Source organism: Calidris pugnax, unplaced genomic scaffold (genome assembly GCF_001431845.1).
Source record: "Calidris pugnax isolate Ruff unplaced genomic scaffold, ASM143184v1 scaffold63, whole genome shotgun sequence".
Classification (NCBI taxonomy): Eukaryota; Metazoa; Chordata; class Aves; order Charadriiformes; family Scolopacidae; genus Calidris; species Calidris pugnax.
Window position 1 is genome coordinate 6,592,350 of NW_015090852.1, and position 27,739 is coordinate 6,620,088.

General features: G+C 36.4%; 1 protein-coding gene across 4 annotated transcripts in view; it reads right to left on the bottom strand.

Annotated features, from left to right (window-relative positions):
• Nucleotides 1-19,969: 19,969 nt before the first annotated feature.
• KCNT2 (potassium channel, sodium activated subfamily T, member 2) overlaps nt 19,970-27,739 on the bottom strand; it is a 110,910-nt gene continuing 103,140 nt past the window's right edge. For all 4 annotated transcript variants that reach the window (XM_014943528.1, XM_014943527.1, XM_014943526.1 and 1 more), the window contains 2 exons: nt 26,655-26,739; nt 19,970-23,550 (listed from right to left, as the gene is read on the bottom strand). In XM_014943528.1, the coding sequence (XP_014799014.1) occupies nt 23,439-23,550; nt 26,655-26,739 (197 nt within the window). In that variant the 3' untranslated portion in view covers nt 19,970-23,438. The remainder of the gene's footprint in view (nt 23,551-26,654; nt 26,740-27,739) is intronic.

Consider the following 27,739-nt stretch of genomic DNA (forward strand, 5'->3'; position numbering starts at 1 on the left):
ATTTTCAGTTAAAATTAAACCCATGCTTTATACACAACAACATAACTAATACTTCAGTTGTATTAATACAACTTACTATTTCTGTGGGCATTCTTGTCAGTTTAGTTCTGGGATCTCTATATTATAAGCAATTAAAGGGTTATTTGACATTAAATAAAAGATTAAAAAGATGTTTTATAATTTTAGAGCATTTATCAATTTATACCTAACTGTTGACCATTGAGACTTTCTGTTAAATTACAAATAATAAGTGTAACTAATAAGTCTTACTCATATGGTCACAATGGAAAAGAATGCTAACCGTAACAAGAGAAAGAAAGGAGCATGAGGAAGTAATCGGTGAAGACAGGGCTGGGAAGGGATGGGATTCATTTTAACAAACATCAGAAATATGAGATATGTTTGTCTACATTTGCACTTCTTCTCTTGACTCTTTTTACTGTCAGCAGAGATAAACAGGGACAGTGATTTACCCTTTTTCTAAAATTGGTATCTAAATTAGGATGATATTTTTTCTTTTTAAAATTTGTCCCTTTTTTCTATTAACCAGTACCATTACCTTGCATTGAGAAGCAGATCCAGGTGTGTGGTTACTATAAAGACACATGGAACAGAATAAAATAGACTCAGTATCTGTTGCCAATGAAAGGCAGCCAAATATTCTCAAGGAAACATAGGATTCATTTTCTTCACACCTTGCTAATTCAACAGATTTGTGGCTGCAATTTGGTGCCACTTAAATTGCACTTTATGGCTTTCATCACTTTGGATTTTTATTTTCGGAAGTGAGAGTCTGATCTCATTGTCATCAGTGTAAAATCCATTGCAGTTAATGAGTTGCACAAGTAAGGAAATGGTATGAGAGATCAGAATTGACTATTAAGAATTGGGTTGAATTCTTTACTATCTAGTTGAATTACCTTTACTATCTCTGCTACAGTGTCATTGTAATGAGATACTGAGAAAAGTATAGATTTTGCTTTGATTCTGATAAGGGTGGTGTAGTTATTCACCTTTCCCTAAGTACATATTTTTTAATTGTTTGAATGTAGTGGATGTACTGGTATGTTTGAACGGTTTTCTGTGGTTACTGCTAATTGCACTAGTTCTTTTACTTATTACAGCATTATCACATTGTATCTATGAACTGATAAGGCAACTTCACCTTCAGAGGAAGCAGGTTCTGTACAGAGTAACTTGGCTTTTGAAAGGAGCATTGATTTTCAGCCATTTCCTTACATTAGTACATTTGTATAGGAGAAGAAATAACTCATTATTTTCAATGAAATAACAAGATTTAGAAACGTTTGTCTTAACACAAAAAGTCATCATTAAATATAGTAGAAACATTCCAATATTTATTACTAGCATCTGTGATCACTCTCAGCCTTTTTTGATTAGTAATTCGGTCACATTCTTAAACTTTTGGTTTATAGACCCTCTTTTCATAGGTTATACGTGACTTTGGACCCTATAGATGTTGATTTTGTGTTCTGTAATTGACAGCATACATCAAGTAGTATGTTTTTGCTACTTCAGAACTTTTAAAACTGAAAAATAATATCTTATTCAGCAAGTCATGATATTTTGAAGAAAAAAAATGAAAGACATACTTTATGACCTGGATATGTCATAGATCTGGACCTTTTCATGAATACAAAGATATCATTTATATCATCAGATTTAAAGATTCCATAAATCACACTAAAAAGACTGGCTCACTGAGTCAGCCCTTGTCAAACATCCTTTGAAATGGTTTTGCTGATTTCCTTGGCACAATGGCATTCGCATGACTTTTAAACAACCCACTGAAAATCAAAGAAAGTCTGCGTAGAAAAGCAGGCCCTGGGGATCTATAGATACCTGTATTCTCCCTAAATTGTGGCACATCTGGCTCAGGTTTTCACTTATTGGGCTAGCACTGTGGAAGGAATATGGACAAGTCCTATAATTTCGTATTTTTCCTCCTTCCCAAAGTAGCGCATCGTACAGCTGTTCTCAGGCTGTTACTCTGATGGTGTCGTACCTGAAAATCCTAACAGCGTTATGGTAGTTCTCATGGGAAGTGATTGCTGTTGGCGTGAGACTCACTTCTTTTCCTTTTTCCTTACCTTTTGGTTGTAGCTTTTTGTTTTACACTACAGGGCTCAAGGAAGTGTGTGCATAAAGTTAACAACAACCAATGTGCAGCAACCGCCCCTTATGAAAGCATCCCAGAATCAGTTCTAATAGCATGATAAGCAGGAACTACCCATGAGGAATTTGAGTGGGTCCTGATGAAAACTATATAGCTACTGTAGGAGAAATATCATGGGGGAAGCAGCTGCTGCACTGGGGAGGATGCCCAGAGAGTACACTCACCTCAGGACCCCATCACTTTCAACTTCCTTTGTGTAACCAAATATATATATGTCTCCCTAAGTTGATATTCATCTTGACCCTCCAAATTCCTATTTCTCATGAGGATCTAGGGGAAAGAATCAGAATCAATTAATCAAATCACGTTGTCTCAGACTCGTCCATCCTTATTCTATTTAAGTGAAGCTTGGATTTTAACTGCGTCTGTTTGAGTAGCTGCAAAAACTATTCAGACAGGTATTATTTCAAAATGTTTGAGAAACATTTTGATCAAATAGTATGGCTAAGAGAAGTTTATTTAGAAACAACTGATGAGCAAAATGAAGGAAAATAATTTTGTTTGCTATAAACTGTTAGAAGAAGAAATGTACATTGTAACAGCATATGTAAATCTTTTGCTAAGGCTCCTCAGAATTTGGATTTGGAAATGTTGACCTGGAATTTGAAAGTGTCATTAAAGAGTTGACACGTTATTTAAATAAGTTGCGTGTCATTATGAAGCCCACTAGAAATAAAGGGTTAGAAAAATAAAACCTTCATGGCCTCACAAAGAAAGAAATGAATTAATATCAGTTCTGTGCCTCTATCTGTACAGCCCCTTCATTATGTGGAAAAAAGGGTGGTACATCTGCCGTCTGTCAGCACTTTTTCATCTGTGTCCCGTTCTTGCTCATGCTGCACCACCAGTGAGCAAAATACTCATAAGCACAGTCTTCTAGTGTTACAGTACTATATCCTGCTGCAACAGCAGGATCTTTTTGAAATCTGGTTTTCCAGCTTCTGAAAAAATGCAAATAATTTTAGCAACTCCCACACTTGATCAGGTTTCACCGAAGTAATTCACTCTTTGATTCACCTCAAAGCTGCCAAAATCTGATAAAAAAGAGAAAATCATCCCAGGTAAATACAGTGTCATAGACAGACCTGGAAATGACAACAAAATTAGATTGTAGTGATAAGAATGAACTGTTATGGAGTAAAAATTATTTTATGTGCAGAGCCATTTTCTCATGACAAGGAACATGCCAGATAAAGTATGAAGAATCTGAAACTCAATATAAAGTAAAACTGAAGACTTAATGCAGATTCCTTCGTTTGACTTAAATCAATTATTATTAGATTATGCAGCACAAAGTCATATTCTTATATAAATATCTCAGAAATTAATGGGAACCCTGAATCTTTTGATTGAAGAGAATAAATTAACCTGAGGAGGGGAAAATAAATTCTTTTGAAAACAGGTCTACCAAGTGTTTTGTATCCTTGTAAGCTTTTTGTTTGTTTGTTTTAAGAAATCCTAAATAACCTATTTTTAAATGGATATATTCTAGAAATTGTAAGAAAATAGGGCAGATAGAAACATTCAGAGATCATCAGGGGAATTCTTGTGCTCTAAAGCAGGTTAACATTCCTGGCTGAAGTTTGTCTAATTTGTTCATAAAGATCTTCAGTGATGGAAGCTTCAAAAGCTTCCTGTGTAAATCTAGTTTAATGCTTCATGTGTTTATTTCTCCCTTTTATTGTACTCTCTGGATAAAATGGATGAGAAAAACCTAAGATACATTCTCATTCTTGTGGTTTTGTTGGTTCCTATAGCTTTACTTAAGTGCCCACAGATTTTCCCATGAGAGAAAAATCAAATACCGCTTGACTGAATCCAAAAGAAGATGAAGCTAAGATGATGAAGCATAGAGTTTGTATAAGCTAAATCTCCATATAGTTAGACAATCTAACCAAGATGCAGCTATATAATTAAAATGGGACTTTGGAAAAGAAAGTGATAGTTGACAGCCACCTGAACACTTTGACTCACTTTCTTCCATAGCATCATAAGCATGATTTAAGAAAATGAAAACTGAAGTTTGGCTTTAGATGTTGTGCAAAAAGAGGACATATATAAAATATTTTCTGAATTGATTCTCTCTGTTCTGCCCTGAAACTTTTGCACAGTTCTCCCCACTCTCCCAAAAGTACCTTAGGACTACTTTTTAGTTGATTTTCATTAAGCAAGGACACAACCATTCATATATCTGTTTGCCTCTTGTTTTTCAGGATGGTACTTGAATCATCCTGTCTGCCTTATTTCTACCAAGTACTGTTACCACAAGCTCAGAAGAGATGCTGAGGCAGTCAGTCCAGATCAAGGTAGTCATGGACTTGAACTCTCTTTCTCTCCCCTCTCCTGCCTCATCATTCTTTGTGGCTTACCCCAAACCCGTGCTTCCATTCTTTGGGCATAGCCTCTATGACCACAGCCTTGGATTTCTAAAAAGGTTTTCAACCTCTTTCTTACCTGTTATATCTATTATTTATTACTATATTAATAATATTGTTATTGATATTATTATCTAAATTATTTCAAATCTGCGTGATTTTTTTCAATTTTCTTTTTGAAACTTTTTTAATAGAGACAAATAGAATGCTTCTCTGAGACAGAGAAATCCCTCGTGACATCATTTCTTGGCTGCAACACCATGCTGACCTCCTGCATACTTAATCCTGTAAAGAACACCACCATAACATTGACCACTGTCTCCAGAGCAAAGGAAAAGTAAACAGCTGGGGCAAAACTTCAAACCCAGTGACCTATTGTGAATTCTGTTGAAATTGTTTTAGAACTTGTGATCCTTCTGTCCTTAGATGTTCAGAGAGGGATGCCTTTGATATATAGTGCTGATAAGAGGCTTATTCCATTAAGCTGTAGTGATTCTAGCTTTCATGCATCATTTGACAGAGAAAATGAGAATTTGCAGAAGTAATAGCTAATGTAAAGTATATTAGGTCGCAATGAAGTTAGACAGGTAGGAAATAAAGTTTATGTATTATGTTGTAGAGGGACCTGTACATTTTATCCTATATGCACAAAAGAGATCTTTTGGGTTGTTTTTTTTTCTCCATAAAAAAAAATTAAAAAATGCTAGGATCACTGTTTCTGGAGTAGGATGTATCCTCTTAACAGGTTAGGATTTCAATTTCAAATGAAAATTCTTACAGAAGTCATAAAGGTTAAATTGAAATTGGAAGAACAGGAAAGCTATAAGCAGAAGTATGAGGAAAATAAAATGGTAGTTGACTCAAATAATAGTTTTACTAGTTCCATATCCTACCTAATATCTTCAGCCATACACATACAGGCACAACCTTAATGCTTAAATAATGCTTGTGTGACATTTTTCAGGGCTATTTTAAAAACTTGTCAAACTAGTTCTCACCCTGCTTGCTGAAGTGCACCCTGAAGAAGGGTTTCTTCACAATACATTTCTGCTTATGAGAGAATGGTAGGAAAGCATTGCAAATGTCACGAAAGTGCATGCAATTGCATTTTAATTAATGTCTTTTGTATCCAAGAAAAGATTGGCAGTAGTTAAATAATTTGTTGCACAGCGAGTTGTGAAAGTGACTTGCAGTGACAAAATATATTGCAGCCTATTAAAATATCCAAGCTTTTCGGACACATCATGAGCACTGAGGAGACAGATATTTCATTCCTGCTGCGCTTTAATGCATCCGTAACTTGATGGCACTTGTAAGCAATAATCTGAATTGCCTATCAGAAGAACCATTTTCTATTATTTACAGAAAGGGGAATAAATAACTTAGGATGTCACTATTTCCTTAAGGAAATAAAGCAAGCAGGACAACTTCTATAATGAAGGAAAGTATAAGCATTATTTTAAAGTGTGGTCTTTGTGTAGCTATTCATAAAAAGTTGTTTTTCATGTTAGCAATACGATTATCTTCCATTCCTCAGAAAAGAGACATGAAGAAAGAGTGAGCCAAAACCTGCATTCTTTCATACCGTGACCTTAGAGGAAATTTGGCTTAACAGGATTTCTTAAATAGGTCTCAATTATTTTCACTAGTGCTGACAGTTTCCTGGAAACCTTATCCACTTTCAACTGCCTCAATACATGATCAAAACCTTTTAAATATATTTGAAAATGAATTTTTCCCCTCTGCAGACCTACAATGGAGGAAAGAAAGAAGGAAAAAACCTAAGTGGGTGCATGTATTGTTTCGGCAACTGAGGCATGCTCATCTGGGATGTGTGAAACCCAGTTCATTTCACTGCTCAATTTGTTTTGAGGGAAAAGTTATTCTTTAGAGAATAGTCTTTGGACCATGGAGATAGAATCGAAACAGACAAATTAGAGGACTCTCCTACATGCACAGGCAAAGCAAATAGCCAACTTATACAAAGCATATGCTTCTTTCATCAAAATTTAGAGTCAGAAAGTTCTAATTGATTCTTTTTTCTGGACATATATAAAACAAGAGAATACTTTATTACTTCCGTAAGACTTTATTTACATCAATCCTAATCATAAAGAATAAATGTATTTCTATTAAAGTTGGTTCAGGTTTTCCAAAGGTCTTGGTCTTTTGTTCAGAATGACCTGCTTATTCTTTATCTTAGGACACGCAGGTGTTGTATCAGATCTCAGTTCTCCATCCCCTTTCCACAGCATTTTGTATTTCAGATAGGAAAAGTATCTTTGCTTTCAAACTAAGGAAGGAATCTGAAAGTGGTTACAGAATTCTAGTGTTTAAGTCTTTTGTTTATGCTTCCCTTTTTAGATGGCTTGATCATATGAAGTTAGCAGAGAATGGTGGCATTTTTTTCCCATGGAAACCTTTGATCACAAGGGAAATACACAACAAAGTACTGTTCTGAAAACTAGTAAAGTCTATATGCAGTATTAATAAATTTTGCTTTCTACTGTTTCTACTAACAGCTACTAAGTGTAGCTTCCCTTTTACATCGACATATATGCTACTTCTATGTGATGAAAAAATAACTATGACAGTTGCAAACTATGTTTTATTTATACACGATCGACTTCCAGTAGTATTCTGAAGTGCAAAACTGCATTATAAATCCAAGTAAAAATGGTGTAAGAACTCAAGGTATGGTAGCAAATGGAAGAAAATTAGAACTCAGTGAAAAAAATTGTGACTTTCTAAATACTTCCTTCTGTACTTGCCTCAAGGAGGTCATTCATGTTAAATAATTCTACTACATTTTTTTCAGCTACTACTACAGTATTTGCTATAGCAAAAAACAGTAAGATAAACAGTGAGAGTATAACTGAAGAAGAATGCAAATAATTCCAAAAGTAATAGTTTATCACCCACTTCGTATACTAATTTTAGACCATTACAGGTTCTATTGCTTTCCTAGTTCAGCTATATACATCAAATATGTTGTAATAATTTGTTTTCATAAATTCTGATGTTTTTTGCTCATACAATTTTCTAGTAGCTGTCATAAGATTGTCTTTAAAACATTAAAATGTAATCCAGTACTTTGATGAAAAATGTTGAGTATTTAACAAGGAAATACTGGTTTAACTTTGTGTTTGAAAATCAAGTATTTTTAGTGGCTGAAGTCATCTGATCATTTGCTTTTCTGTTTATTGTCTTCAGGACAAAAGATTTTGTTTTAGGAGACTATGTTGCTATTTATCTTGATTTCACAGGTTCTTTCTATTTTCTGTGGCACTAAAATATACGTGTTTTTCAGGATTGTGACTGCTTGATGTTTGGTTAGCTTCAGAAGGGTAGAACCCCAGACAGTTACCAAGTATAGGAACAACATACAAACATCATTCAAAAGGCATTGATTAAATAGGATGTAAAACTTAATATGAATCAAAAATAATCATTACATCATTTCAATGTAATCAGCATAGTCATCATAACCCATTATTTAATATGGAACACGTAAATATTTCTTGGCACAATTTATACGTAAGTTTATTATGAACTGATTAACTTTATTGGTAAATACTTTAAACATCAAGAGCAGAACAAGAAATCAATTTTAAAATACTACCAAAATATGCACTTAAGAGACTTCATGATACATTCTAAATCATCTCAGAATTAATTTGTCCATAAGACTATTTTTTTAAAGATTGCTAACGTAAAAATGATGTTTAGGTGCCAGATTAAAATGGCAATTTTATTTTTTTCCTTTAAAGAAACGTTTAAAAAAAATCTTATTTTATTACATTAGAGTGTTTTAACCCTAATCTGTACTAGGAAATAAAGATTGTCACAGCCAATTCAAATGGTGAAAACCAGACAGCTTTCCAATAAAACCTGAACTGGATCTACCAGCTAGTTTTATGGAGACTGATAACACATGGATTTTATGACCACTTCGTAACATGAGCTGGGTATTGGCCAGTGATAAAAGTTAAAATACTTATGTTCCATTACACGGCCTTTCTGCTATTATTAGTGGTATTATACTACCATCTAGAGGCCCAGGTAAAATCAAGCTACTACAAAGGAACACCTATAGAAATGTTAAAAGTTCTAGTTTGAACTAATTGCATATAACCACCAGTAGCACTTGTAGCACTTTCAATAAAGCTTTTCCATCCAAGTGAAAAATATTCACTATTCTGTGCAATCAGAACATGGGCACGAGTGCCAGAAAAGCGATTCCTGTTTATACTTATCATTCAGTCCATTATGATTACCCTGGTTTCAGTGCATGCTTGGACTTTTAAAGTTTTTAGCCTAAAGGAGAATTTAAGAAATCTTAATGGAAAAGCTTGTTTCCTCTTGAAATGTAAAGTTAAAATAAAATCTCCCTTTTCAGAATTTCTTAAACAAAAAGAGTAAGAGGATATTTTGGTTTTAAGAATCATTGTAAGAAGTTGCTGTTTTGAAGTATCTTTTGACTACCAAAATTTTTCTCTTTCAGGCCCATTTTGCTGAAAGTTGTCAAGGCCTGACCATACAACTACCTGAGTACACGATGACAACTTGCTGAATATCTTCTGAAAGAATCCTTGACTGTCAGGGTTGACAGTAAATTCCTGGGGATGTAGCAGAAAGGTGAGTGGTTTGACAGTAAGAACATAGGTAGATATTCTCACTCAGGAAATTAAAGGCACTTTTAAATTTTATTTAACCCTGCATTTCATTATGTTAATCTTTTTGTATCTTCTCATTATTTTAGAATTGAAAAGTGATGTAATGTTTTTGAAACAATTATGCCAGAGGACAAACACCCTTACATCTGGATTTGCAGATGCCTTTGGCCAAGTTACATGATAAGCAGTAAGTAGATCACTGTGCTGGTATTTCTTTGGAATTGTCTAAATACAAAAATTTTATCTGCATGGAATTTGTAACATAGTTTCCTTGGCAGGATATAATTCTTTATACGTGCCCTAAATGAAGGTAATCTACATTTAGGGGGGCTTATCTGTAAAGGTTTAAAAAGAATCACAAACTTGAAAACCTAGGTTGTAAAACCTGTGCCTGGATCAGGTAGCTCCTGCTCAGCCTCGGTGCTCTGGTAATCAACATCATCTTGGTCTCCTTGAAATAGAATGTGGCTTTAGATAGTGAAAGTATTCTACCAAATTCCACAGAACACAGATAGAATAAAGGAAGATTAAAGTGAAATTCAGATGTATATGGTTAAAACTTCAAGTTTCAACTAAACTTTAATCTATCCCCATAGCACCTGAAAAATCCACTGGTGTCTATTTTCACTGGGGAGCTTTCTCAAGGGCTCTGCGTAGTGCCTCTGGACACGGCCATGACAGTCACTGTCTGGGAAAGGCTGTCGACTTCTATCCACTTGCCTCCAGGTCAGAATATTCAAATGAGGTAACATTTTGGTTTCATCTTTTGAAGGTCTGATGAGCATGCATTACAAAAATGTGGCAGCAACCCTAGGAGATGAAGATAGCATTGTATCCAGGAGAGGAGAGAGTTGATTCAGTGCCTTTCCCAGCTGGAGTTCTAGGTTACCTCTCCTGTGTTTTGACTCTCTGTGGTGAGTCCATCTAGGAAAAAGCATGAGACCCACACAGTTACACTGGTGAAGAAACATTCTTGATCCCTGCAATGAACAATTGCTTTGAATTTGAATTCAGCAGCCAGTGACTGCTGAAGAAAAATGTTCAAACATTTCTATGTGAATGTCTGCTGATTGCAACTCTCTGAGTATGACCACCCAGCTAATTCCTTATCTGCTGAGTGGTCCATCCATCAAATGTCTGTCTCTTCAATTTAGAGATCAGGATGTTCTGTGGGACAGTATCAAATGCTTTGCACTAGTCCTGGTAGTTGATGTCAGTTGTTCTTCCCTTGTCCACCAATGCTCTAACATTGTTATAGAGGGCCACCGAATTTGTCAGACACAATTTGCCCTTAGTGAAGCCATGTTGGCTGTTGCCAGTCATCTCCCTATTTAACATGTGCCTTAGCAAAGTTTCCAGGAGGATCTGCTCCATGATCTTGCTGGGTACAGAGGTGAGACTGACTGGCCTATAGTTCCCTGGGTCCTCCTTTTTTCTCTTTTTAAAAGTGAGAGTTATGTTTCTCCTTTTCAAGTTGGTGGGAACTTCACTGGACTGCCGCCACTTCTTAAAAATATGACGGATAGTGACTTAGCAACTTTAACTGCCAGTTCCCTCAAGACCTAGAGATGCATCTCATCAGGTCCCATGAATTTGTGCACCTTCAGGTTCCTCAGATGGTCTCAAACCTGATCTTCTCCTACAGTGGGCAGTTCCTCATTCTCCCAGTCCCTGCCTTTGCATTCTGCAGCTCAGGCGGTGTGGCTAGAGCCCTTGCCAGTGAATTAAATCTATGTTAATTTTTGCTGTAATGGATCTAAGTAACTCATTATTTTAATTAATTAAAAAATACAAATTAACCAAACATCTCTAATATATTAAAATCCCATTACAGTTTATCCTAATTCTTATAAAAATCCAGTCATATACTAAAATTAATAAAGAAAACTTTGGTTCTTGTGCCCATGATAGTTTTAGCTTTAGAATCCAGACATAACTGCAAAAAAGTGAAAGATAAAGTTCATAACATAAATTTTATCCTAATGTGTTGTTTCTAATCTGTGTCTAAGATACCTTTTTTCTGTATATTGTCTTGATACATTTAAGAACAGAATTGCATGGATGTGTATGTAGAGTATCTAGAGTATAAAACAGCTGTCAGATTCATAATGGGGCCACCTCTGGATGGAGGATCAATGGGCAAGCATGTTCTGCAAACAGCTCCCATCTAGTTCTAGACAGTGTCATTTTCACTGTGGTCACAAGATGGCGTCATTACAGAACGCTTCACATCAAGTAAACTAGAAAAACAATTTTGTAGGTGGGAAAGTTTTATGTATTTTGCCATTGCTTACACATGTGAGAGTATTTATAGCTTTAATACAAGCAACTCTGCCTTTAAATCATTACATTAAATGATGCGTCAAATATCTTCTGTGATGTAGTGTATAAATAAAAAATAATTAATTTGATCTACTAGGGTGGATAGGGCTCTGTCTATAGTCGCAACGGCTGACACAATGACTACACAGGTTTCTTAAGCCAAACTCAGAAAAGGGCATACGTGACTTTAATGGAAACTAGAACATTTCTGTATTTTATGGAAAAGCATTGCAAGCTTGCTTTATTAGAAATAAGGGGAAACTATGCTCACATTTTTGGACAAGCAGCCAATGATATAATGATGGGTGGCTTGTCACTGTTGTTAGTGAGTGGGGCAGAGTCACTGGATTAGGAGCTGTGGTGCAGATGAAACTACCATAAGGGGATTATATAAATGTCTAGAAGACCAGTCTCAGAGACCTTCTTGTAGTGATTTCTTATGAACATGGAATTCTGCATTGATCAGGGCTTCACGAGAGGCTTGGAATAATGTACTAAAATAATGAGGTTGTGATTAGTAAAGTGGAAATCATCTGAGATAATGAGAAACAAAGGTAACATATTGGCAAAGCTGACCAGCCATGTGGAAGAGGCTCCCAGCATGGAGCAGGTCACAAGCTGTACCTCTAATACCCGATCATTGAATCAACAATCCAATAGTTCCAAAAAGACCAAATGTTTTCCCAGAGTGTACAAACAGGGAGAAAAACTGGAGAACACATGAAGTAATCCTTCTGTTCTACTCTGCAGTGCTAGGCTTCATCTGAAGCACTGAGACCCCTTTGTGCTTTCAGGGAGATGTCAGTCCATTGGAGAGAACTGAAGACGAGGAATAAGAATGATTAGAAGTTCAGAAAACATGTCACAACTGGGGATATAAGTGAAGTCTGAGAAGGTAAAAGGTACCAAATGCTCTTTACAGATAAAAGAATATTTGTTTTCAATGCTTCAAGAAGTAATGAAGTGTAGCATGGGAATATCAGCTTGGGTTAATGAAATAGGCAGAGCAATGAGGCATTAAATAGATGTTTAGGAAGGTTATGGGTTCTAAAATTTAAGTACAGATTAGAAAGGTACAAGCAGACGTTTGTCATGATTGACTTGGTTAAAACTGATACTGTTTTGGGGCAACTTGTGGTCCAGAAGTCCTGTTAAGGTCTCTTTGTTTGGTTTTCTATAAATATCTGTACAGAAACAGCTCAACACACTCTCATACTCAAAAGGGGTGTTTAAACTTCATATGAAAAACATCTATGATTTTGAATTCCAGACCTAAACCTTTGGTGGAGCAAGAGCTCAAGGTCTCATTGTGCTGTGAGGTGTGGAGCTATATGTGTTTGTCTGTGTGACTCCATCATATAGTGTCCCTGTGGCAGTCTGTCACAAATTCTGAGGAAAAAAGCTATACCATTGAACAACTGCCATTTCCCAGCCTCATAATTACACAAGTAAATGATTTCTCATCCAAAGTTTTTTTGTGCTCACCTGGTTCCCTTTGTTCTACCTAGATGGATAAATAGATGCTGTTTGCCTCTGCTAAAGAACTTAGAACTACGAAGGCTGTCTTCCTTCACAACTACTGCTCTGCAGTGTTTAATGTCTTTGCTGGTAAGAAGCAGTCTTGTTTTCCTTTCCCCTAGAATGGTGTTTTCTAAGGGAGACTAAGAAACTTTCGTAAATTCCCAAAAGATCCCTGTAGATATGAATCAATATACAATATATTTTAATTTAAAAAAAAAAAACAGACATAATAAAGAATGGAAGGATATACATCGTATGTAAATTAATCTTTTAGTTCCCTTGTCTAATTGCTGGATATGACATAGGAAGATAACAAGGCTTAATAGCTGTGGAAAGTTTCATTTTTATTCACAGAGGGTTTGTTGGCTGGCCTTTGATGTCACTGCTTTTTCCCTTTCCCCTTTGCTTCAGTGTTAATATGTAGCTGAACTGGCACACTGTTTGGCATGTTTATATTACATCTTCACCTATCTTTTATCACTTCACTATGAAAGTTCTTTCTGATTGCGACTTTAAAAGTCAGGAACTGTTTTCTATGTTTGTGGGTTTCTGTTTCTGTTTGTTTTGTTTTTAATTAGGCTTCATTCTATTTTAAGCATAAATGCAGTATCAAAATAAAAGATAGTATTTTTAATATTTGAGAGAATTCCTGTTTTTCCTACTCTCATAAGCAGGGAAAACATCTAAATAGCTTATTTCATTAGCATGGTGCTTACGCAAAAGTACTATAACATGCTAATGGTACGTGCTTATACAAATATCCCTTTGTGGAAAGAAGGGTAAGTACAATAAAACATACTTTATTAGGTTGTAGTTTAGGTTTACATCTCTGTATTGAAAATGATACTTTCTAGCAAGACCAAATTAAAATGAGGTATTATATCTCAAAGCATAGAATGTAGTTGAGGTAGCTTTGACAAACTAGTCCAACAGGCATTTTCAGAAGCCAGGGTCTCTTCTCCTGTCCTGCCTGTATTCCTGTTTTATCTGAGAGCAGAAACATCTATTCTTAGGTTAGCACTGCTGCTGTATACCAAGAAGACTTTTTTTATGTTTCCAATATTAATTGGTTAATATCTTGTTAAAGCCATTTGTCAGACTACTGGGTAAATAATATTGTATGATAGATATGAAATAGAAATATGAAAATCTAGCAGTGGTTTTTTTTTCTAGGTAAAAAATTCAGAGTTCACGTTAATTTTAACTGCCTTCAACTGAAATAATTGTGTTGGCCACTTCTAAATAAATGGCATATTTGCTGTCTTTATTTTTTAACAATTTCCATCACAGTTCTGTTGAATTTTACTGCTGTGAACCAAACCACACCAAAACTGCTACAGGATTACTAAAATCATCCTCTGTAATCTGCTCCCAGGCACACCCTTGCTTATGTTTCACATAACCATACATACTGTTTCCTTCTTCAGGGTAATTAACAGGATATGGTCCATTATCTTTGTATGAACTCTTCAAGCCTCAGAACAGGACAGATTTGTTTGATCTGGCCTTGTCTGCCTGGAGCTTTTGTTCTAGTTTTTTAAGATGTAAAGTTATTTCATTACTATTAGTTATTTGGTTATTTTGGTTACTAAAGTTATTTGGTTACTATTACTTGATTAATTTTAGTTTTAGTTTAGCTTCACATAACTATGTGGCATAACACCTGTTTTTGTCATCATTTTGCTTTATTTCTGCAGCAAATAGCTATTCTGTGGTGAGTACCTGGTTTTGACCCTAAAATAAAGCTATAGTGCAATACAGAGGAGTTAAGGTATGGGATGATAATCCAGGAACAGTTACACCAGTAGTTAATTCCTATAATTACTATAAGAATGCAGCATTGGGAGTTTGGTAGAACTGGATTTAGCCACAACAAAGAGGAAATATCCAACGTAACCACAACATGCATAGTAAAATGAGGTTTCACATGGAACTGAGAACCAACAAAGAGAGAGGAAAGTGTTTTATTATAAAACACGTGGAAATTGGCACTAGTGGATTCTGGGGTAGGGAAAAAACACTTCCATCAATATCAGAATATTCCTTCTGGTAGAGAATGCAGGGCATTGACAGTTTGCCATAAACCCCTCTCCTTCTCTACCTCCTGATGGAGAAAATCTGGCAGCACTGACTCCTAAGACCCCACTAGACAGGCATTAAAAAAGGTGAAAACAACATAAGAGATGAAAGGGGGAGATATTGGGGACTCTGTGTAGAATGTGTAGAATTATTTTCCCCTTTCCTTTCTCCACACACCTTTTTGTACCATGATGGATTTTTACATGTAAGTATTGTACTACAGCTGCATAAAAACATGTGATCAAATGTTTAGCATCCACATTTCTGTGGGTACTTTAAGAAGAATTGATATAGCAGCTAGCTAGAGACAAGCAGACCCTAGGATAGCTGTTGCTGTTAAAATCTCCTCTAAGACTATTTTTAAATCCGTAGTGCACTTATGTAAAGCAAAAAGAAAATCAAAAATTCTTCAGCTTTTCACATATTCATGGGTGTTTTTTTTAAAAAAAAAGTTTTACAAATGTTCCAGTGAAAAAAGTAAATATTGTTTCTGTGCAGCAGCAGAGTTTTGATGAGATTAACTCAGTCTGGGTATAATTTAAATCAGATTTTACAGAATCTATGCATTTGAATGAGTTTGTATGTGTAAATGATAGTAGAATTGCCTGAGTTCTCTGGGAGGCCAAAGGGTGCTGATAAAAGAGAGTAGAACTAGCTTTCTCTGGTACCTGGGTGCCTTTAAGAAAGTTTTTTTTCAACTGTAACCTGAGAATAAATTAGTAGAGCTTGCTTCAAAGACAGAAACTTCAACATCTTTGCTTCCCTCAGAACTCAGAGTGCGCGTCACTGAGATGCCAAATTAATCCTCTGAATATTATAACTTTGAAATGAAATAGAGGTTTCAAAAAAGAGGGGTGAAATGGCTATGGATTCTTATCACCAGCTCATTAATGTCAAATCTGGGACTTCTTACAGATCAAGCAGGATTGGGACTCTCTGCATCTCTGCTGAGCCAGAAGGACTGCAAGGAGATGGCAAAGCACTGAGCAGTGCCGCTCTCCAGGAGAGGCTGCCTTTATTTTAGGTGGGTACATCTCGTGTTCTACTCTCACTTCCCAGCTCCTCCTTTTATGTATGTTTAGTCAATTTGACTAGAAGTCAAGTAAATTGAAACAAAGTATTTAAGATAGTGTGATATGTTTAACAACTGGCAATTTTAAATTAAAGTACCTATCTCCAGCTTTCTGGACGCCTTTATTTTGCATCTTCAAACACATGTATCATTTTCTCAAAAGATTGCTTCAAATGTTGCCATTTGTGTGACTACCTTGAAAGGACAGGACTTCAAAGCTCATTACTTCAAGAAGCTGGGGAAATAACGAAAACATTGCTTGAATGTGAGGGGTTTGTTTGTCTTACTTTTAAATTCTTCCAAAAATCTGGGATGAGACAGGGTATAATTAGAACCTGATGAGGTAGATTTTAAATTGTGAGCTGGCAATTCTGTATTTTTTAAGTGAATAAGAAAAAAATAACTAAAAGGAGTGGCAACAAAAAGTACCACATTCATCTCCTTTCTATTTTTCTAATTTCATTTCTCTTTTTATCTACTCCTTTCTATTCTTCTTCTTCTTTCCTTTTTATTTTAACTAGGCCAAATTCTGGCTTCTTTCAGCTTATCTGATGTAATGTTAAATTCTGAATGTAGTTAAATGCATGTTTATGTGAATAAGCATTGTGTCACTGAGGCAACTTAATGTACGCGGCAGCTTATTCCAGCTTCACTACATGTTTGATTTTAGAAAAATGATCTTCACAAATTCTAATTGTTTGGTTTAATAGTATGGGAAATTATTGTGGGTAAGAATTTATTTCCAAAGTATGTTTCTTTTTTTTTTTTTTTTTTTTTTCCCCTGGGAAGAATTTTAATAGAAAAGGGGAATTTTATTTTGAGAGCTTTTTGGCATTTTTCAAAGTTGCAATCAACATAAACTATTTTTTCAGACACATGTCAAAATACAGAGTTTCTAAAGAAATAAAAGCATGAGAAGGAAGATTGATAGAGCTAATAATAAGCTGTGTTATTTCATGTGTGTATGATACATGTGAGGTGAGTTAGTTGAACTACTGACCAGTTTACAATAGCATATGCTTATGCCCTTTTTCTCTCAAACCAAGAACAGCTGGATATTTCCTGAAGGAACTGTGGCCCTTGGAGAGCTCACACTGGAGCAAATTTTCTAAACAGGGGGAGGAGCAGGGAGGGGACCTTAACACCTGACCCCCCTCTGCTGCTGGGAGGGAGCAGGTAAAGGAGTTAAGCTGAGCCCAAGAAAAGATGGGGGAAAGGTATTGTTTTAATTTTGGCTTTGTTTCTCAGTATCCAAATGAATTTTAATCAGCAATAAATTAAATTAATTTTCCCCAAGGCTGTTTTGCCCTTGACAGTATCTGGTAGGTGATCTCCCCGTCTTTATCTTGACCCACAAGCTTTTTCATCCAATTTTCTCCCCTTGTGCCTTTGAGGAGGGGGGAAGTGGGTGAGCAGCTGGGTGGGTGTTTGGATACGGGCTAACAGTAGTCCACCACACGTTTGCATTCAGATTAATTAACATTGTCTAGACTGTGCTTTTGCCAGGAAATGTTGGACCAGATGATCCTTGAGGTTCCTTCCAGCTTGATATTCTATGATTCTATTTTACCCAGATTAAATTATAATTAAGCATAAATTAATTTCATAGTTTACATTTCTATTGCACATTCTAAAACTTTACTTCCTTTACCTGGGGAAGGAACACCACATCATGATCGTGCAGTAATAACCTATGAAGCTGAAAAAAACCCAACCAACTACTGAGAATATTCTAATGGATGTGCCATTTTCAGATCCTGATCTTGAATTATGTGTAGACAGGTCCTTGTGTTATGTGAACAGTAACCAAATTACAGGTTATTCAGTAACTACTGAAGATAAGGTAGTGGACATTTCACCACTCCATCTGAAGTTGAGTGCAGAAGCAGTAAAATTGACTGCATTAACAAAGACTTGGCGGCTGCCAGAAGAAAAGACTATAACTAGACCAATTCTCTGTTTGCACTTGGAGTCTGCCACACCACTGTGTGGTTATGGCAGCACTGAGGGTTTTAACTTATGGTGGGAGTAAATACTGAGCTGTTAAAAGGTATACAATTGCCAAAGAAACTAGCTATCGTTCATCAGCCAGCCCAAGCTGGCAAAAGTTAAAAAGAAGAAATAGGAAATGATATAGAGAAACTTTACTATGGTTAGTAACTGGTAGTGTGAGCGATGGTGATTAGTCAAACCATGTTGTACCTGAATGCTTTAAAGGTTCTACCCCTATGTAGAATTACATTTGGGGTGCCCCAACTTGGCTGGGACACCTCATGCACATGAATAGGTATTCACTCTTTTTATTCTGCACTCTGCATCCCAACCTCTCTCCTTGCTTGGGCCAGTTGTGAATTTATGTAATAGTATACAGTCTAAATTTTATGGAACAAATAGAAAACCATGGTTCATAGAAACTTCAAAAGCTTGTTTTTACCGATATGAAGCAGAAATATTTGCTTTTTTAAGCTTCTTGATAGGCCATGGGAGTTTATGCTTGTGTTGAATTGCCATTACTGACAGCCTTTTTGCATAAGTAGTGTAGGCAATAATGAAGTATATAATAAAATCATCATTTATATTTTGGATTAACTTCAGAAGATGGCCATGAACAGTCTTGGTCACCTCTTGTAACTTATATATGAATTAATGACTCTTTTCCTATCTGTCTCCCTGCAATGCATATTCTGCATCAAGCACAAGGCTGAACAACCTCAACTGTCTTAGCCTGTCTTCACAGGAGAGGTGATCCAGCTCTCTGATCATCTTCATGACCGTCCTCTGGACCTGCTCCAATAGGTCCATGCTAGAGGCCCCAGAGCTGGCTTCAATACTCCTGGTGGGGCCTCACCAGAGCAGAGTAGAGGGGCAGAATAACCTCCCTTGACCTGCTGGCCACGTTTCTCTTGATGCAGCTCAGGATGTGGTTGGCTTTCTGGGCTCCAGGTGCACGTTGCTGGGTCATGTTGAGCTTCCCATCAACCAACACTCCCAAGCCTTCTCCTCAGGGCTGCTCTCAATCTATTCTGCACCCAGCCTGTATTTGTGCTTGGGGTTGCCCCAACCCATGTGCAGGACCTTGCACGTAGTCTTGTTGAACTTCATGAGGTTTGCATGGGCCCACCTCTCAAGCCTGTCCAGGTCCTGCTGGATGGCATCCCTTCCCCTCCAGTGTGTTGACCGTACCAGACAGCTTGGTGTCATCTGCAAACTTGTAGAGGGTGCACTCAATCCCACTGTCCATGTCACCAACAAAGATGTTGAACAGCACTGATCCCAGTACTAATTCTGGAGGAACTCCAGATATCAAGTGCAATTCAGTGCAGGGAAACCTCATGCATCAGTGCTACAAAATTATAGAAGGGTTGCTGTCAGCCCTAGTTGTCCAGAAACCACAGAATTGTGTGTTACTTCCGATGCACTTGATGACATTTAAGTTTTCATCAACTGCTGAAGCCTAAAATCTCTTTGTTCTTTAATGATTTATTGGTGCATTGATAAACAAAGATGTATAAGAAATATTCAGTAATATATATTTGTATACTTTAAAGTTGTTAAAGAGTAGTTGTATTTGGAAGCTGTTTGTGGGAGGGGAAATACATATGCTGGGAAATAATTGTCCTTTTAATTTCCAAGTCAAAATGTCATGAAAAGTTCGCTAACTCTTTCTGCTGCAGGCGAATTATTGCATGTTCTGAAATTGGAGCGAAATAGTTAAGGAAACACTGCATTCCACTGAAACATTTTTCACTTTTTATTGCAGACTAGGTAACATGTTTTCATAGGAAACTCCCTCTTTTCTGGAGAATTCCCTTGTGAGAATGAAGTAATTATTACCTGCTATCACTTTCTTCACTGGCATCATGACTTTGGGTACCAAATTGCTTGGTATGTGGTAAGGTTGTGTTGGGGACTTTGAGTTAGGAGGAAAATACATACAGTTAAGCACAGATTGAAATAATCCTGGTGTTTGGGCTTTGTTTTTTTTCCAATTGAAAGAAACAAATATAGATTATCTGGTCATGTGACCTTTGGCAACTGGTTTAGGATTAAATGTCTTGCTTATGCCACTGATTATAGCTCTAAACTTCTCCATCTATTGAGTGAACTATGACCACACTAAATTCCCCTGTTCAACTGTCATTCGGACCTGCTGATTCTAGAACTTCAACATCCCTCTTCCAGTAGAGAGCATAGCAATTACTGTTCCTCAAGCTGGTCTCCAGTCCAGCTAGACTTATGTTTCTGACAATCATGATGAGAAGAAAGCATGTGAACAGAGGATTGACTGTAGGAGAATTGCCTTCCTGGCCATTGAAGGAATGTGTGTACTGTCTCATTCAGTGTTAATGTAGAAGTGCTCAGGATGGTTCTTGGAAGGTGCAAATCTCACTAGAATGGTGTCTGTCCGTGAAGATATCACAGAGGAAGCAAAGCTGTTCTGCTTTTAATGTGAAAGGCAGTATATTTTGAATAAAAGAACTTTGTGGTATATTATTTATGGATTATTAGAACTTCTGCTTCATAAAAAAGATGTTGCTTCTATTACCTTGCTTGTCCTTCCAGCAGACTTTGAAGAGAACCTATTATTTTGTTCAGAAATATTACTTTTCATTCATTTTAGAGACTGCAAGTGTCTTCAGCTGTCTTTGTGTTTGCTTTAGCAAATTTCTGGGGCTAATGAGCAATTAGAAATTCATTAAGCTTGGGAGCTGTATCAGGTCACATTAGATGCTACTATTTAACTCCAGCTGAGCAGCAATTCCGCTGAGTTGGGTGGAAAAATGGATATATCTGACTTGCTTGTTTCTACTGCTTTATAGGTTGTTAAATGCATCACTCCCAGCTATAGATCCTTGTGGCAGAGAGTCCTTGGGTGGATGGTGTACTATAGGCAATGTGTGGGAGTGCCTGTGAACAGGGTGTGAATGACACCGAAAGCAGAGTCTCTAGCTTGCCAGCTGAAGGGTAGGCATATTTCTGGAATCCTGTCTACCTCCTTGAGTTTCCATTTGAAAGACCTTTGATATGAAACAAAGGATCCTTGTATTTTTTTTTTTTTTTAAATATTCAACTGGAATCCAGTCTTCACACTGAAGGCACTAAAAATCAGAAGCGATACACGCTGCACATGTAATCTCTTCTGGAATAACTCCTGTGACAGGTCTTGGACAAGATCCTGTACCACATACTGTTTTTTAAAGAACTGTAGACTTCAGTCTGTGCAGCTGTTTCAATTGTTTCTTTTTTTCCATAGTGCCTGGAGGGAACATTTGAAATAGTTTGTTTTTACCTGGGAATAATTTGATAAAAGACTAGTGTGTGTGAAAAAACACTGAAGAATAATGGTCTCTGTGAAGAATCCCTGAAACCCTTCTAAACCATGATGCTACTTTAATATGTCAGTATTGAAAAACTGCTGAGAAACCCTACTTTCCAGTTATCCTATATTCTTGTAAAACTCTTGGTCTTCTGATGGCTTCAGTCCACTGCAAGTCTGTGTTAGGTCCCAGTCCAGTCGTTGGTCTGGGAGGGGTTCATAATGACTGGGTTATTTTAAAATTTGGCTTTAGGATTTCTGACTTAATATGGAACAGATTAATTTTGGAAGAATTAAGAGGAAGGGAGAGAATAATAGCAGATTTGCTCTCATTCCTAATATGAATGTGACCTGATTTCAACATCCTTACAATGCTGATAAACATATTCACATCCATGAGTTGTTCACTGGGCAACTTGCTGTTTTATTTTTCAGAAATAAATTATAGTTGTTCTACCAAATAATGTAGAAGAGAATGTAAACCATTTTGACTGAACTTTTGTGCATGTAGGACATCAAGGGAATTCAAACAATAATCAAATTTTCAATTGTAGACTACCTGCCAAATTTCTTGTACCAGTTCTATATGGATAATTGTAACAGCAGGGTTTTCACCTTAAGCATGCTCTTCCCCCTTTGTGACAGATGGCAAAGCAAGAATGTTATTTTGGATGATGATGATGTACAGATATGCTTAATTCTCTAGAAAGCTTGACCAAATGTGGCATTCTTTTATGTGTACACTAGAGATTCTGTAGCAGCTTCAGATGTTTCACACATTAGCAGATGCTTTCTTGTGTACTTAATGCCAAAATGGAATCTTCAGACCCATGGTGCCTTTTCACATAATATGGTACTACATTTGTTTTATGGAATGGATTACAAATTTCCTTAATTTTCAATGTGATACATAATTTCATATGGAAATGCATCATTTCTGGGTAATCTGAATGACCAGGCATGAATGTACTTTGGATAGCTGCAGTTCTGGCATATTCATGGAAATGGGAAGGATCTGTGGTATGAATCATTCCCTAGAGGGATGCTCTCACTTTTGTATCATAATCTATTCAGGCTTCTATTGACAAACTCACTAAAGTTAAAAAGGGTTATATTTCACCTGAGCTACCATTGTTTGCAGCATCACACAGATAGTACCTTCCCAGTTTTTGCAAATGCAGGGGGGGCTGCCTGTGTGAGATGAGGGACTTTCCTCCAGGTGGGCTCCTCTGAGTTCATTTTCAGCGGATACGCCTCAGATCTCAACCTCTAAGGCGTGACTAGGTTGTGTCATTCAACCTGATCTGTGTAAACCCAGAGAACTAACATTCAAGTCCTGGAGGCTAAAATGGGACTGAAACTAGCCTGTTCTAATATAAGTGGGTGCCAGGCTGAGATTGAAAAATATTCCAAAGGCTAGGTTCTTGACACGCAAAGCCTTGTTTGGCAGCCTTAGGTATTAATATATTTTCTACTACAAATTATGCATGGTCTCTCTAGAGGCATCAGATAATCTTTACTGACATAGGTCAGAAGCTTAGTCACTGACATTCTGTCACCTTGATAAATATGCTTAGATGCATCTAAGCAAAACACATGATGGAATCTGTCACTTTTAAAATCATTTGCTCATACGGGTTAAATAGCAATAGGTGCCATAATTCTGTTAAGCTGACAAAGTTCAACACCATATTGAACAGGCCGCTAGCCTGGCAATACCTTAAATCAGTTTCTAGACACCATATTTCTAAATTTGGTCACTTACCCACTGTCTTTTTGTTTCTAAAATCTGAATAAAATGTACCACTCAGTTTTCAAAATGGTTAGTGGAAACAACATGTGTATAAAATTGTCTATTAGTTTTGTGATAAGTTCCATATCAAAGTTGTGTTTCCTCCCTGGTGTCTTGTCCCACTGTATTGCAGAAGCTGTCTTTTCGGCTTGGTGCAGTATTTGGAACATAAGCCAATGGATCAGGTCGGATCAAGTATCTACAAAAAGAAATTATAATGCTTATTAAAAAAGCTTGGCGTGATCAAGGATAAAATACATGCATACAGTTGTAATGTTGAAAAGATCTGAGGAAGACTTATAGATTTACTTTAACAGTGCTTAATCTAGTTCTTGTTGGGTAACTTGGACACTTGGGGAACACCACTCAAGTTAGCTGCTAGTAATAAAGCTTTTCACATTTGTCTGCCTAGATATCACCTGGATGTACTAGGCACAGCTAAACCTTAATTTTGACTGACAGCTCCTTTGCCAGTAGCCCTGCATTGCTTTATGCATCTCCTTTTTTCACTCTGCCTTAATGGAGAGAAAGCAGTAATTTAAAAAAAGAATTTTGTGAGAAAACGATCAATAATTCTTGTCACTGTGCTCAATAAATAAAAAGCATGTTGATAATCTTGGTGTAGGCTGACAGTCTGGAGATGGACCCTTACTTTAAGAACTTCTGGTAGATCCAAATACTTGAGGAAAATACCTCATGAGTTTGAATCTGTTTGAGATGTTTCAAATTACTTTTCCTACGATAAGGATGGAGAAGCTTCCCGTGAATTTCTAAGTGTAAATTCTGCACTGTTTGGTCAGCTGTCTCAAATGACAAACTATCTGATCTGAGACAGCTTTTGGCTCTGACACAGTAGCAGCTTTCTGCTGCTGCAGAACCAACATTTCAGTGTTCTGAACTATTAATCAGTGATTTCCAATGCCACTACGCTTCTAAAGAGAAGACAGACAGCTAGATTCAATCCTGGTATCTTAAACTTGTCATAAGATAAGCAGTACTGTTGAAACCACTGGAAATTTTATTTCAAAGCCTGGTTTTGACTGGGTGTTTGTGTATTTTTGCAAAGAAAGAAAAATGAAGTGTGAAAGGACCCTTTCATATTCTCAGAAATCTTGGTGCCACGTGTCTGTCCATCTCCTCATCAGCAAAATGAAAATGTTTAAATATCCAGAGATCACATGCACTCTGTGTTTGCTGTTTTGGGTTTTTTGTTTGTTTGTTGTTGGTTTTTTTTTTTGTTAATTAAGGAGAGGGCCAGTGCTAGTAACCGAATGTGTTGTACTAATTCTGTAATGAAAGAGAACAAGGAGCGTTACTGCAAGTACTAAACTCTGATATAGAAAAAGAACATCATCCCCTGCTAAGAGTCAAAATGTTAAATGTTTTTGTACAAAAATCTCATTGCTTTAGAATGAAAATACTGCTATTCAGTAGTTGCTTCCTAAGGCAAATAGGCTAGATGAAATTTGGACTTACTAAGGCAAAGTCCGAACATATTACTTGAAATCTAAGTGCTTTTATTGTAATTGTTCAATAAAGACAGTGAGATCATTGCCCTTTAAGCTCCATCAGGTCGAGATACTAAACATTAGCTTGCAAAGCTAACAAGTGTAAAGACTAACAAGAAATCCTTTTGAGCAACTAACAGCTGCAAATGCTACTTTGGATGCAACCTAGGCTGAGAAAATTTCCTCCTATGCTGGTTCAGGGTTGTATGTTCCCTAATATACCCACAATAAATTACAAATGTAACAGGATTGTAATGAATGAAAAAGACTTAAAATTGTATAAGCGTGGGAAACCAGAGAATGAAGGTTGCATAAAAAGGACTTAAAATGGATACATGTTCTAGCTTCTATCATAGATACGCATAGAAATATGTGGTTTGGATAAGAATAAGCCACTTTGGCATAAAAGTGCAGCTAGCAAATGTGATGAGAGAGTAACCAGCTGAAGGAAGTCTGCAAAATGTATTGAGAAGGGGACAAGAAAAAACATAGGTAGACTAGCCTTCCAGATTGTCAGCTGGAATGACAAATAAAAAAAGCTTTTTATCTACTCTGGGGTTTGCAACCAAGAGAACTGTAGAAAGAGAACTATCTCTTCTTCCTTTCCTCTCCACTAATAATCCCCCATTGCATGAGGGTGAACTAGCTACCCAGTCAAGAGAATACAATCCGATAGAATAATGATCTGAGTTATTGAAGTGTTAGCTGTTATCCAAATACAAGGATTTTTTTCATTAAAAAAAAAAAGTGTGAGCTTAAGCCAATACACACTTGCACCCATTACGCATCAGGAAATTAACATATATCAAACTAGGTAACAGTATGTGCATTTACATATGCAGGCTAAATTTACAGGCTAAATATGTGTACCAACTACAAATTCAGTTACAGCTGTAAAATTATGTGATATTGGATTTCTGGGTACCTTTGGTTTTGCAAATAAAAATGGAATGCAGGATACTTAGTCCACCTGCATAGACTAGGTAACAGTATGTGAATTTACAAGTTAAATATTAGTACACATCATACTGTGGAGTTTCATAAAAATGAAAATAGTATTCCAAGTAATTTAAACAAATGTTATTATAATTGCCTTTATTGCTTTATACAGTTAATATCGTGCTGTCTTTCCACATCCTACAGTGCTACAAAGCACTATGATGACTTTCTTTTAGTACCAGGAGGGCTAACAGGGCAGTTTTCCTCCTTGTGAGCAAACAGTGAGGTGGGTCAGCACTAACATCGAGGGCCTTGCACAACTGGGGCCATGTAGTTTCTTTCCCATGGAGCAGATGGGGAGTTCCTGTGTTAAAGTCCTGCCATTTGTATTCAAATGATCTTAAGCATGAATATCATGTGCTGTTTACTTTAATGAGTTTTGAATCTATGTAATAAAACCCCATTTGAAGAAAACACTGGGTAGCTAAATTATAAGCAACAATTTAATGACAATATTAATTCTGTGAAGCTATCCAGAACACTTGGTTAGATTATTTTGTAAATACACAGAGTAAAAAGAGGATGAGAAAATATAAAGGTAAGAGCATTACTAATGTGTACTATATATTTATATGCGTATTTTAATATATAAATATACATGTATAACTAGGTGTCCATTTAAACAGAAGTCTCCATATTTTTACTTTTTCCACATGCATGGGAAAGTTTGGGGTTCTTTTCCAATGGAAAGATAATAAAATAAATTCAGGCAGAAAGTGAAAACAAGAAATTTTGCAGGTCTTGTGGGGTTTTTTGGTGTGGTTTTTGCTTTTTTTTGCTGTGTGCTTTAACTTACACTATATCATTCAGCTCTAATCTTGTATCTGGAGAAGGATTGATCAGGATGTAAGAAAGGGTGTTCTGATGATCGTTCATTGCATCTAGAGGACAAAAAGAAAACCATAGTGAATTAATTATATTTACAAAAAAACTGTGAAAGTATGAGTTCTGACAAACTAATTTGATAAAAGATCATCTGTGGTTCACAGAGCTGCCAAAAAGTGTCAGGGGTCAATGTGATTTAGAGTAACAAGCAACTTCTTTCCAACTGTACTTGCACTGGAACTGACATAGCGTATTTTGAGTTATCAGCTCTCCAAATATCCTGCTTTCTTTCTGAATCATCTAAAAATGTTCTTTTGCATTTTTTCAGTGATAGCAGTTCTAAATGCAACCCCATCTTAGTGTCATTTACCAATATGTTATGCGGCTTGAGCTAGTATGTGGGAAGTGAGGACTTCCATCCTCAGTTGGCACTGAGTTAAATTGATAAGCAAGGTTAAATGCAGGCATATGGCATTCTCATCCATTTCCAGATTTGGTCAACATAAACTGTTTTTTGGTCAACATAAACCTTTCCCTCTTCGTCTAGTAAACATTTTCCTTTTATCACCTGTGCCAATGGGTTGAAATGTGAAATAAATTGGTATTTATTTCTTGCATTTTTAACTATTCTTCTACTGGTATGTTGCAGATGAACGGTGAGAGAAAATATTTTTTTGTTTATTTTTGAAGATTTCTGCCTAGTTGAGTCTCGCTACACTTTTGTAGCTGTCATTGCAGTATCTTTCCTATTGGTACACTTCTTGGGGTGCTGCAGTGAGACAAGTTTTAATTTATTAGGACTTAAGAGGAGAGGCATTGCGTCTGTGTTAATTTCTCTTTAGTGTTTTAGGGAAAATGATTTGAAAGAGATCAACCTTGTTCTAATTTGAATGCAATTCCAAAATCATTTTTAATGAAGTATTCCTGATTTATTGTCTATAGCTTAAAAATCCCTTATTGGGTATTTTCTAGTATATGTAATTTTTCTACACACTTGTATCCCATATTTGCACTGCAATAAGTACCACTGTCTAGAAAACATTCAGATAAACTCAC